General features: G+C 38.8%; 1 protein-coding gene across 1 annotated transcript; it reads right to left on the bottom strand.

The window, feature by feature from the left end:
• Positions 1–1,057: 1,057 nt before the first annotated feature.
• Positions 1,058–7,736, bottom strand: LOC306902837 (vitellogenin-like). The gene is made up of 28 exons (XM_079471702.1): positions 7,636–7,736; positions 7,493–7,513; positions 7,222–7,373; positions 6,878–7,129; positions 6,641–6,802; positions 6,401–6,549; positions 6,176–6,326; positions 5,912–6,069; positions 5,662–5,827; positions 5,457–5,582; positions 5,156–5,374; positions 4,848–5,065; positions 4,668–4,765; positions 4,430–4,554; positions 4,246–4,347; positions 4,048–4,167; positions 3,764–3,950; positions 3,582–3,684; positions 3,304–3,489; positions 3,085–3,199; positions 2,804–3,008; positions 2,453–2,718; positions 2,323–2,367; positions 2,169–2,246; positions 1,884–2,090; positions 1,619–1,761; positions 1,393–1,531; positions 1,058–1,295 (listed from the first exon to the last, which is right to left on the bottom strand). The coding sequence occupies exons 1-28, from the start codon at positions 7,673–7,675 to the stop codon at positions 1,173–1,175; spliced, it is 4,056 nt and encodes a 1,351-aa protein (XP_079327828.1). The 5' UTR covers positions 7,676–7,736; the 3' UTR covers positions 1,058–1,172.
• Between the last annotated feature and the right edge of the window lie 4,404 nt (positions 7,737–12,140).

Here is a 12,140-nt window from a genome sequence, read left to right as displayed (position 1 = left end):
AAATACAGTTTTGTCTTTATTTAACTTAAGGAAGTTTTGACACATCCAGCTGTTCATTTCATCAATGCACTGGCAAAGAGATTCAATAGGCCTGTAGTCATTGGGTGAGAGGGCTATGTAGATCTGGTCTGCATAGCTGTAGTAAACAATTTGGTACTTTTTCATTATTTGGCCAAGTGGGAGCATATACAAATTGAAGCGGAGGAGCGGAGCAAGAATTGAGCCCTGTGAAAAACCACAAGTCATGGGTGTCGAGCGGGGCAAGAATCGAGCCCTGTGAAGCAACCACAGGTCATGGTTGTTGAGCGGAACAAGAATTGAGCCCTGTGAAACACCACAAGTCATGGGTGTCCAGTCAGATTTATGGTTACCTATGTTTACATAGAAACATCTCCCTTTAAGGTATGACCTGAACCATTTAAGGGCCAACCCAGAAAGCCCTACCCAGTTTTCCAGCCCATGTAGGAGTATGGTGTGATCTACCGTGTCAAAGGCAGCACTGAGATCTAGTTATACCAGAACTGATATTTTGCCAGAATCAGAATTCAATTGAATATAATTGATTATCTTTATGAGTCTCTGTGCTGTGATACTGACAGAAACCAGACTGATAATTGTCCAGGTAGCCATTTGAGTTTAAGAATTTGGTCAGCTGATTGAAGACAACGTTTTCAATGATCTTGCCTATAAAATAAATATTTGATATTGGTCTGAAGTTAGACAGTAAGGTTTTGTATAGATTGCTCATTATTATTAGAGGTTTGACAACTGCAGTTTTTAGGGACTCTTGGAACTTTCCGGAAAGCAGTGAGGTTTTAAGAGATCAGCTTACAAACAAGTTTAAACATGTTTAAACATGTTTGATGGTACAGCATCTAGAGCAAGTTGCTTTTGAATTTCTTGCTCATCTATGTTTTTATTGAAACATTTTAATAGTTTATCAGTTGAGATCATGGTGTAACAGATTGTTGAGCCAAGAACCTGACATATTTTCTACAGCATTAATCATCGGTGATCATGGGCTTTGTCATGAAAAACAACTATTAAACACATTACGGACACTTGCTGAAGATTTATTAGGATTGCACTGCATACACATTCATTTAAATTGTCAACCACATAAATACTGTTCACATTTTCTTCAGAAAATTTTATATCTAAATGTGAAATGGTTATTCCTCCCAGTGGTTCTTAAGCCAGGTAAGAATGTCATCATCAATATGAATAGAAAATGTTCCATCCGGATTAATGGGAACAGCGTAGGGAAGAGGAATAGCCATTCTTGACAGTGTCATCTAGAGAAAGAGACAATACTCGTTGTTTAATAATTCAGTTGTTCACATTATTTTTTCAGTGTCATTAATAGTTTAATAGAGCCTTTTGGCATCTCACCTCTGGAATCCTAGCAATGACATTCAGAGTCCTTTGAGTTGGCAAGGCTGCAGTAAATTCAATCTCTTTCTCACTGTTCATGACTCTTTCAAGCTTAAATCCTGCCTCGAGAGCTGCCATAGGGATATGCTTAGACAGCCTAATTGAGAAGGGGTACAAAGAGAACAGGTAATGAGTAAATTTCATTTTTGCCAAACCTCAAGAATTTGTTGTTGATTAACATTACTTTTTAGCATAAGTGGTGACAATTATAGGAAGCCTCTCCCATTCCATCTCCAGACGGGCAGCAGGGAATTCTCCTAGAACACCAGCTTCAGCTTTGGCAATGACTGCATATTGTTGACACTCTTGACCCCAGGCAACTTTGGCCTGAAAAGCAGGTTTGGGCTTTGTTTAAGTAAATCGTTCATAAAGTACAGACAGTTCAACATAAAAAAACATATCAATTGGATTATTTAAGTTTTTTACAATTGCAGGAGTTCAGATCTTACAGTGACTTTGTGCTTGCTCAGCAGTACACCATCAGCACAGATCTTCATGTTGTCATTTTCAGCAATTGAGGAAACGACAAGCTGAACTCTTGCTGTTGACTTGTCAAAGTAAGCAGCAAGTTGGTAGCCCAACAGCTTGTGGTCGACTCTTACAGCACGGGCAATAACAGCAAAAACTGGTGGAACAGCATTTCCAAGGAACTTAGCCTGAAACATAATTTTGATATTTTAGCTGGCAAAAAAACACATTTATACTTTGTATTATAAATACACAAATTAATTCACCTGTTTCTGGATGACTTCTAAGCTGGATCCTTTGCTTCCACTGCTTACTGCCTTTGAAGCTCCATGGGGTGCCAGGTACTGTAAGAAAAAGAAATTTAGGCTCATACAAATTCTACACTGTAACATTACTGAACCAGTGGAATTCCCAGGTTACCCGATCTTTGTGAAATTTCTTGAAAGGCTCAATGATGGTGGCAGTCTGAAAAAACATTGTAAATATTCAATTACCTATGGTTCATAAAGAAATTAGATACTTTAAGTATACCAGCAATGCATGTCCTCACCTTACTCATGCGAGAGCTGGACATGGAGGAGCTTGAACTGCTGGAACTAATGATGCGGCTGCTGCTGCTGCTGCTGCTGCTACTACTTTTTGAAGAAACAGGAGCATTTTTTGCTTCAGCCTCCAGGATTTCCCTCAGTTTGAGCAGGATGGTCTTTCCCTCTGGAGTTTCCTCATCAACAAGGTTGATTTGCTTAAGGAGTCTCTCGGCAGCTCTAGGACCAACTTGAAACTCAAGCTCCAGTCTTTCAACCGCAGGACCATCACCTGCAGGTAACATGACAAACTGTTAATTATCACTTTTCCTATAATAAATATACAGCTTGCAGGAATGCAGTTTTTCTAAGAATACCTCTGGCCACTGCAGCACGGACTGAGTGCTGTCCTAATATGTAGTACAGAGGAGCATTCTTGATAAAAGCAGCATTGTGTGAGTGCACCTCAACGCATCCTTTGATTTCAATGTATGGTACAACAAGACAGAGAGTCTTGTGTAGTGGAGCAGCAGCTCTCACAGGGACCTCAGCTGACATCTGAGACCCAGAAATCTCAGAAGACTGGAAAGAAAAATTTATTAAATTTAAAGCAAATAAAAGCTCATGGAAATCTTTGGAAATGTAAGATTAATGTTACCATGTCACCGGCAAGATGTGTTCGGGAGTTTTGCAAAGACAGTTCAGGTACCAAGGGAACAATCCTTTCAGCAGTAGGATCTTCAATATCTCTGATCACAGCAAGAGTCTCAAAACTGTCCAAAAACAGTGATGGTAAACCTTTACATTTTGTACATAATGTTGTTTATTTTCTTCGAAAATCTAATAAAAAATCTGTGTTTCATCCAGATTGGATTACCTCATGGCAGCAATATGTTCAGGAACCTCAACAGGCAGGGCCTCCACCTTGTAGTTGCCCTTGAGAATGTCAGCTCTAGCAGCTAATTTTCCAGGGAGGATTGTACGGATCTTTCCTTTGGCCATTACAGCAGCTTGGATAAAGGCAGTGTTTACTCCCATCACAGCAAACGTCTGCAGAGCAACACTGAAAGAAGAAGGGAGGTTGTGTTTGAAAACTGCTATATATTTTCATATTTTACTATATTCATCTTTATGTATGTAGCTATAACTATGTACCTTGGTCTGGCTTCAGCTACCAGTTGAATGTCAGTCCTCTTGAGCTGCTCAAGAGTGAAGGTCTCCAGCTGCTCGGGAAGAGGAGGTGTAATGGTGGCCTTCACTGGAGGAATGAACAGCACAACATAAAAATGGTGTCTCAAACTATCAAAGAAAATGAAAAATAAAAGCAAAAAATCCACCATTGACAACTGCAGCAGCAACAGCAGCAGTGTAAAAACTGAGCTCCATGGGCACACCAACTGCTGTTGGCAAGATACGACGCACTTCAGCTGCTAGCAGAGGTTTTGCATACTGCACGGCAATTCCTTCCTGCAATGCTTTAAGGGCTTCCTTCAAAAGTTCACGTGGTCTGGGTCCAGTGGCAAGCTAGATGATAGTATTTAAGAGAGGTTTTTTTTTGTTGGTTTTGACAGATCTCAAACCTACAGTAATGAGAGAGGCGACATGAAGTACATCACAATACCTGTATTGCTTGTTCAATGACAGTCTTGTCAATGTTGACAAAGGCCACTTCTTGTCCAAATATTTTTATGTAGGCTGAAGCCAATGGCTGGTTGGTTGGCAGAGTTTTCCAGTTAGTGAGCTTGAGAAGTTGAAATGAAAGGTAAGATGAATGTTTTGAACAGCTTACAACTACAAACGGTAAATAGACATAACTTACTGCTCTCAGGGTGCGCTTTAACTTAGTAACACGATCAACACTTTCATCAGCAGCAGGAGATTGCAGAAGAGCCTCCTGGATTCCTTCAGTTCTCACACCAATCTGATTAAAATATTCAAATGGGTATTTTAAAATTTTATTGAAACATTTTAAAACAAAAACAAAAAGGTTTTTGAAGCCCCACCTCAATAACATCAGCGGCAGCTCCAGCCAGGTAAGCACGTGCTTTAGCTACAACAGCTCTGGGCAGGATGGTGGCAGCATCATTGATCATGTAGGCACTTCCAGCAGCTCCAATCATAAGTGGACCTTCACATCGACAGAGAAACCAATGGAATGAATGATCAATATCAAGAATTTAACAAATGCTCACGGTGCCTACTTATCACTGAATGTCAAGATTTTCAGCAGCTGTGACTTACTATGATAAATGTCCAGTGTAAGGGCTCTGCTGAAACGGAGGCTAAGTCTGTCCAACTTGGGGCTCAAGAGCTTGATGGCAACACTAGCTGCACCAGCACTAAAAATGGAAAACCATGATCACATCAGGGCTTGTGTTCATATGAAGTGAAAAAGTATTTATATATGATTATTATTCTTACACAGCTGCCATGTCAGGAGCAGTGATTCTGGTCAAAGACTTGATGTGAGAATATGCAAAGCTTGCCACATGCATGTTTGGCTCAATCCTCAAGGCACCAGCAAGACTGGAAACAAGAGCCACTGAGGGTTTTGATTCAAACAACACAATACATGCAACCATGCGCACTTCAGGGTGGAGAGCTCTGTCCAATAAGAGCTGCAAAGCCACTGGCTGGACCTGAGGTGAGAAATTAGGCAAGTATTTTTTTTAAATATGTAAAGAAAAAAGATTTTAGTATTTTGAATGACTGTGCTATCTGAGATTTACCAGTTTGGGTTCTTTCTTGGCAATGTTCCTCAGGGCCAAGATGGCATCAACCTGAACTCTAATGGGCAGAGTAGTAGCTGCACTTCTTAGTCCTGGCAGGAGTTTCATGATCGTTTTAAGACTAGCCGGGTGACCAGCATTGCCAAGAACTTTGAGAACTAGTGAGATTTCAGGAATGTCATTCTTGGCAATGGCATTTGCAGCCATATCATGGATGGGCTGAGGGTGAATGCACAAAACATTTTACATTTAATAACTAGCAAATCCATATCAACACATAAACATGGAGTGATATTTTTACCCTGAGGAGCTCAACAGGACAGGTGGGTACTGCAATACAGTGCTTGGCAATCATAGAACCATATCCAAGCATGACAACTTCACGCAGTGCTGGGATTGATGCAACCTTCTCATGCATAGCCAAACTCTGTTAAAAATATTTTTTATGATGATCTGTAATTGGGATGGTAATATTTGCAATTTTGAGAATAGTAAAGTGTACCCACAGCAGTCAACTGGGTGGTTTCCAAATCAGCAGTGACCATTTGCAGAGCAATCACAAGAGCCTGAATGAATTCAGGAATGGTAAGTTCACCAGCCAGAAACTTCTCCTTAATGAATTTTACAATGACTGGTGTGCCGACAGCAGGAAGAGCATCCAGAAGCCAGCGCCTAAGAGATTTATTGTATAGTCATAAATCAAATCAACACTTCTGTATGTATTTATTGGATGTACACTACCACTTAAAATATCACCTGTAAACTGGTTGGCCCTTGAACTGAGCCCAGATAGCCTCAATGTTCTCCAAGGTGGCAACACGGAGAAGCTGGATTAGTTGAACAAATTTCAGGGGAGCCTCATCATGGACCACAGCTATATTGTTAGCAACTAAGTGCTTTAGGACCTCTATGATCTAAATGAAAGTATAAAGATGTTTAGTGTTTCGGCTGGTGATAGTGTGGATGCATTTTCTTCACATAAAACATTGAAGGTAAAATAACTTGAACATTTAATTCAACCTGGGCTGGTGCATCGCTGATCTTCATTAAGTGAATCGGGGTCTGAAGAATCTCAGATCCAAACTCATACTGCAGGGATCCACGGGGCAGGTAATCAGCCTTGATGGGAACAACAGGGGTCTTCTCAATTTCGACAAAATTCAAAGTTTGTCTGAAACAAAAAAGCACTTTTAGTTTTCACATACACTTAATTTTTTTTTAAATAAATCTCTGGATCATGCATACTTTGCTTCCATCATAGCAGCACCATGGATCTCATTGAGTGGTGAGAACTGATGAATTTCCTCAACTGTTACTTCAGTGATCAGTACACCGGTGGCAGCTGGTTTCATGATGTAGTTGTAAGTTGCAGTTTCAATCAGACTTTTGACACGCTGTTAAAAGAAAGTGCCAATTTTACTATTAACATATAGTATAAATGTATATGATCAAATTAATCAAATAATAAATCTAGACTTTCATTACCCGTGTGCATTCGGTGCATCTCTCTGCGTACGCCAATCCAATGTCCTTCATGATTCTTTCCTGACAGTGGCTGAGGTCCTTAGACTTGGTGACAATGATATGGTTGGCTTTTAGGTCTTCATTGATGACATAATGTGTCCTGCACACTCCCTGAGCTCCAGCCTTTAAGGAGAAGCTATGTAAGTTAGTTTGCACATTTTAAAACGGATTAAAAATTTACTTTGGTTAATTCCTCACCTCTTGCAGTTCATAGACATTCTGGGTCTTTTTCAGGTTTAGCTGAAGGATGTTAAGGATTCCTCTGTGCAAGTTCATGACAGTAGGAGAAACTCCTGCTGGTGCAAATACCTTTCCAACCACACCATTAGCATACTCAAACTTGATAGGAATCTGAAGCTGAGTGGCCAGTGCTGCAGTGAGCTTAGTGGCAGGAACAAAAGGATCCTTGGGCCAGATGCCGCCGTACTCAAAGAGCAGAGGATCCATGAGCTGTTTGGAAACATTTTCACTTTTTACAACTTGTCACCACTGTAGCACTTGTTTTTATCATACACTAAAACTAGGTTTTTTACAGTGTTTACCTTCATCAGGAAAATATTTTCTGTCATCGCGGTGAGATGAACCTTGCTGTTGACTTTAATTCCTGCTCTGGCCAGACCTTTTTGAGGAAGACCGCCCAAGAGCAGAGCCTCATACTTGTACACATAGGTCTTGTCGAGGGTAAACTCGGGAACTGAAAGGAGTTAGAGATTTAAAATTGCCACTTTAGTAAATGTATTTATTATTCATTAAATGATCACACTACAATACAGACATCAAGAACAAAATTTAAAATAACATCATAAAACTTACCAAGGTTAATCTGTTGACAGGCTGTAAGAAAAAAACAGGACAATCACATTTTGCCATTTATTTCAGGTTTCAAAAGGTTTCCTTTGAAATGATGAGTTTATCTGAATCACCTTTAAGTAAACACTGTATACATTTTGACTTACCCACGAAGGCCACTGTCAGGGCAAGCACAACAGCTTTCATGACTGGTGGTTGGTGAAGAACTCCACAGATGTAGACAACTTTTATAGTAGTTTCTTGCTGACGAAGTATTTGTTTTTGTCATTGATTAACAGATATCTTCGATTCATATCACTTTGTACATCAGACAAGATCAACTAATTTCAGCAGGTTAGGTTAACCTGGCCTACTATCGTGTCATTCTCCAGGACAATGTCCTCATGTCCACTGTGAATATTGGTGAATTTTTCACCTAACGCAAGAAAGGCAAACAGAAAAAAATATGAATATTTTGTCATTTTATCAGGAGAAAATGTTTTCATGTAACCCTTTGAATATGGTATCCTAGGGCAACACTTTGACCTCTTTGTCATGTTCCTCAGATCATTCCTGGGCACTCTGACCTGTAGTCTGTGGCTATTGCAGCCGCTCTTCTGTGTGATTGGTCTAAGATGGGCTAGGTTTTGCTCCCCACTTGCATCACCGATCCTTAAGGGCCCATGACCCTGAAGCCGATTCACTGGTTGTTCTTCCTGCCACCACTTTTGGTAGGTATAAACCACTGCATGCTAGTAACACCCCACATACAGTTATGTTTCGAAGATGCTTTGACCAAGCTGTCTAGCCATCATTATGTGAACCCTCTCAGAGTTACTCCGATATTTTCAGAAATTAAAAGTCAGGCAGATATTTTAAGAAAGTCAATTAGAAATGACTTGCTGCCTCGTGAATCCCAGTCCTCAACAGGTACCATTGTAATCATAATGTACACTGTAATAAATGTTATTCACTTCCCTTTTTAGTAGCTTTAATGTTGTGGCTGATCAATCTGAGTGATTCTCACCTAATTAGTAAGTTAAAGTATCAATAAAAAAATCTATTTTAAACTTTGAAAAAGCTAAAATGCTAATTTGTGAGTATTTATTTACTGTTTATTTGCGACTGCTTTTGCGAACTACAACCCGAATTCCGGAAAAGTTGGGACTTAATTTTTTAGTAGAATAAAATGAAAACTTAAAGAATTTCAAATCAATGAGCCAAGATGTTATTCACAATACAACATAGATAACATAGCAAATTTTACACTTTTATTCACTAAATTAGCTCATTTAAAACCTGCTACAGGTCTCAAAAAAGTTGGTGCGGGGACATGTTTACCATGGTGTAGCATCTCCTTTTCAAAATAGTTTGAAGCCGTATGGGCATTGAGTTGCTGAAGTTTTGGAATTGGAATTTGGTCCCATTCTTGCCTTATATAGGTTTGAAGAGTTTGTGGTCGTTTTTGACGTATTTTTGCTTCATGATGTGCCAAATGTTCTCTATAGGTGAAAGATCTGGTGTTGTAATAGCTGCAGTATGTGGTTTTGCATTGTCCTGCTGAAGTATACAAGGCCTTCCCTGAAATAGACGCCGTTTGGAGGCAAGCATATGTTCCTCTAAAACCTTTATTTACCTTTCAGCAATCACAGAACCTTCCAAAACATGCAAGCTGCCCATACCGTATGCACTTATGCACCCCCATACCGTCACAGCTGGCTATTGAACTGAACACTGATAACACGCTGGAAGGTCTCCCTACTCTTTAGCCCGGAGGACACAGCGTCCGTGATTTCCAATGTCTAATTTGGACTATAGAACACTATTCCACTTTGAAATAGTCAATTTTAAATGAGTCTTGGACCACAGGACACGACAGAGCTTTTGGACCATGTTTACATATGCCTTCCTTTTTGCATGATAGAGCTTTAGTTGGCATTTGCTGATGGCACGGCGGATTGTGTTTACTGACAGTGGTTTCTGGAAGTATTCCTGGGCCCATTTAGTAATGTCATTGACACAATCATGCCGATGAGTGATGCAGTGTCGTCTAAGGGCCTCGGGAATCCAATAAAGGTCTCCGGCCTTGTCCCTTACGCACAGAGATTTTGCCAGTTTCTCTGAATCTTTTGATTATGTTATGCACTGTAGATGATGAGATTTGCAAAGTCTTTGCAATTTGACGTTGAGGAACATTGTTTTTAAAGAATTCTACAATAATTTTACGCAGTCTATCACAGATTGGAAAGCCTCTGCCCCTCTTTACTCCTGAGAGTCTCTGCTTCTCCAAGACATCCCTTTTAAAGCTAACCATGTTACAGAACTGATATAAATTAACTTGATTAATACCTAGATGTTCTCCCAGCTGAATCTTTTCAAAACTGCTTGCTTTTTTAACCATTTGTTGTGCACCTGTAGCAGGCATAACATTTTAAATGAGCTAATTTATGGTGGATACAATTTCTCAGTTTAAACATTTGCTATGTTATCTATGTTCTATTGTGAATAAAATGTTGGCTCATATGATTTGAAATTCCTTCAGTTTTCATTTTATTCAAATTCAAAAAATGTCCCAACTTTTCCGGAATTCGGGTTGTAGGTAACAACAGTAATTTATGCGTTAGTAATGTATATCCCAGTCCCAGGGCCTAACACTTATTCTATTTGATAGACTGGACAGTGTTAAACTGATATGCCCTGTCCCATTTACATTGTACAAATAATCATTGTGTTAAATTGGCTTGATGACATAGAGCTGTCAGTTTTGGGTTAGGTTACCCTGGCTCCTAATTATGTCAACAAAATATCCATAAGTCCATATTAGTTCATTTATTGTAATGATTAACCGATTAAATAACAGTGGAAGAACTTTGCAGGTAATTTGCAATAACAGTATTAAACATTTTTGCACAGTTCATTTTTACTCATTTAGCAGTATTACTATGATTCAAATGGACAATTATGCACTTTAAACTATGTGAAGAGTTTGTTTCAAAAATGAGAAAACTCATTTTCAAAAAGCATGTTTTTTTTATTGTGCATTCCAATTAAAATCAATCAAACTCCAGTTGGTTTGTTTTGATTTGAGCCATAATAACTAAAATACAGCTAACTAACACAATAAAACACATAAAAACATGATAACATCATAAAAAGCATGTTTTTAAAAAGTCATTTTGTTACTTTTACAAAGTGTTACTTGACATTATCGGTTACATTATTTGTTGTGACACAGTAATACATTTTGCACCAGATTAACTAACAGCTTGCGACGGTGCAAATGCTGCTTTTGGCATATAAACTACTGTCTGTATTTACTAAAAACACCCAGTGAAAATTATCGCTGAAAACATTTGGACATGCTATTTTTGAGAGTGATCTTGTTACATATGCATTTGTAGGAGTTTCCTGTTCATAAGTAAACTTTATGGGAAGAAAGTAATAAAATAAATCACGCAATGTGATTTACTTAGGTTTGCGCTCTCCATTGGACTGGTATTTGTGGCTTTAATTTAACGGCCCCAAAAAGCACTAATTTGTGCTTTTCTTCGTAGATTGCGTTGAACATCATAGAAATGAGATACAGCGCCTGTGTTTTTTTATGTGAGCACAGTCTATTAGATGAGAACCCAGCGGGAACCATTTTATAAATTTTACGTCAAATGTTTGCCAAGACATGCTGTAAAGCATAATTTTAAGGTCACTTTGGACAATTTCTTTCAGTGTAAATTTGGTGAAAATATGAAGTTCATAACCACTCTAAAATGGGTTTAATGTATATGCACACCAATATGTTTGAGATTCAGTTTACGTCAAATCATTTGTCACAGTTAAAATGTCAAAATAATGTCATATGTACATCACATTGACATTAGAGATTTGTGTGTTTGATTGATATTTATGGCAAAATAGGAATTATTTGTCAGCCCAATTAAGTTTAAATAGCATTTTCTTCTTAAATGGGGTCTCAAACAGTACTCATTTTCCACATATACTTTAAAAATGTGTTCCAGTGGGCAATTGTTGTTTAAAAGATGTAAACTTGACATCAAACATTGATGTGAAAAAGTCTTTGACACTTCATGTCTGAGGAACAAACAGATTTTTAAATTATTCGGTTTTTATATTTTGCATTACAACAGATCTACAGTAATGACCATTCAATGAGAGCTTTCTCTGCTGTTTAACACCACACCTGCAGTTGGCGCTATGTTAGTAGTGACGGGGTGCTTCTGACAAGGTCAAGTCTATGGTCAAGTCACCCAGAGAATCCTAAAACAAACAGTGAACCAGCTCTTATTCTGTTATTTTTTCAGGTGGGTAAATGTGTTCACATTCCATGAAATGTAAAACTTAATGTATAATAACACTTAGAAGAACATGCATTTCAATGAAATATGACTTTGTGCAATGACTTGTGTAAAGAGCACGGTGGGACGAGAGCCGTGAGGGATCATTATCACTCACGTAAACGGCCTCGGCTGTTCTCTCACGGCTCTCATCCCGCCTTGCTCATTGCAACCTGCTTCGACAAAAAAAAAAACAGTCTAGAAATAGGTCAAGAGATACATTTATAGCATATGTGCGATACAATTTTGCATGGATGTAAGACATGACCACTTGTTTGTGGGAAGTGTCCATATTGTTATTGTTTGTGTATGAGGAAAGTGCC

The sequence above is a fragment of the Barbatula barbatula genome, assembly GCF_947034865.1.
Source record: "Barbatula barbatula genome assembly, chromosome: 13".
In the NCBI taxonomy this organism is placed as follows: domain Eukaryota; kingdom Metazoa; phylum Chordata; class Actinopteri; order Cypriniformes; family Nemacheilidae; genus Barbatula; species Barbatula barbatula.
Note: the sequence above shows the minus strand (reverse complement) of the source record. Positions and strands in the feature narration are given on the sequence as shown.

Excerpts from the sequence above, each read along its gene's own strand:
- LOC306902837 (XM_079471702.1), bottom strand. The coding sequence starts at position 7,675 with ATGAAAGCTGTTGTGCTTGCCCTGACAGTGGCCTTCGTGG. Across the intron at positions 5,066-5,155 it reads CCAAGAAAGAACCCAAACTG|GTCCAGCCAGTGGCTTTGCA; the intron begins GTAAATCTCAGA and ends TTCTCACCTCAG. Across the intron at positions 3,009-3,084 it reads CACATCTTGCCGGTGACATG|TCTTCTGAGATTTCTGGGTC; the intron begins GTAACATTAATC and ends TTTTCTTTCCAG.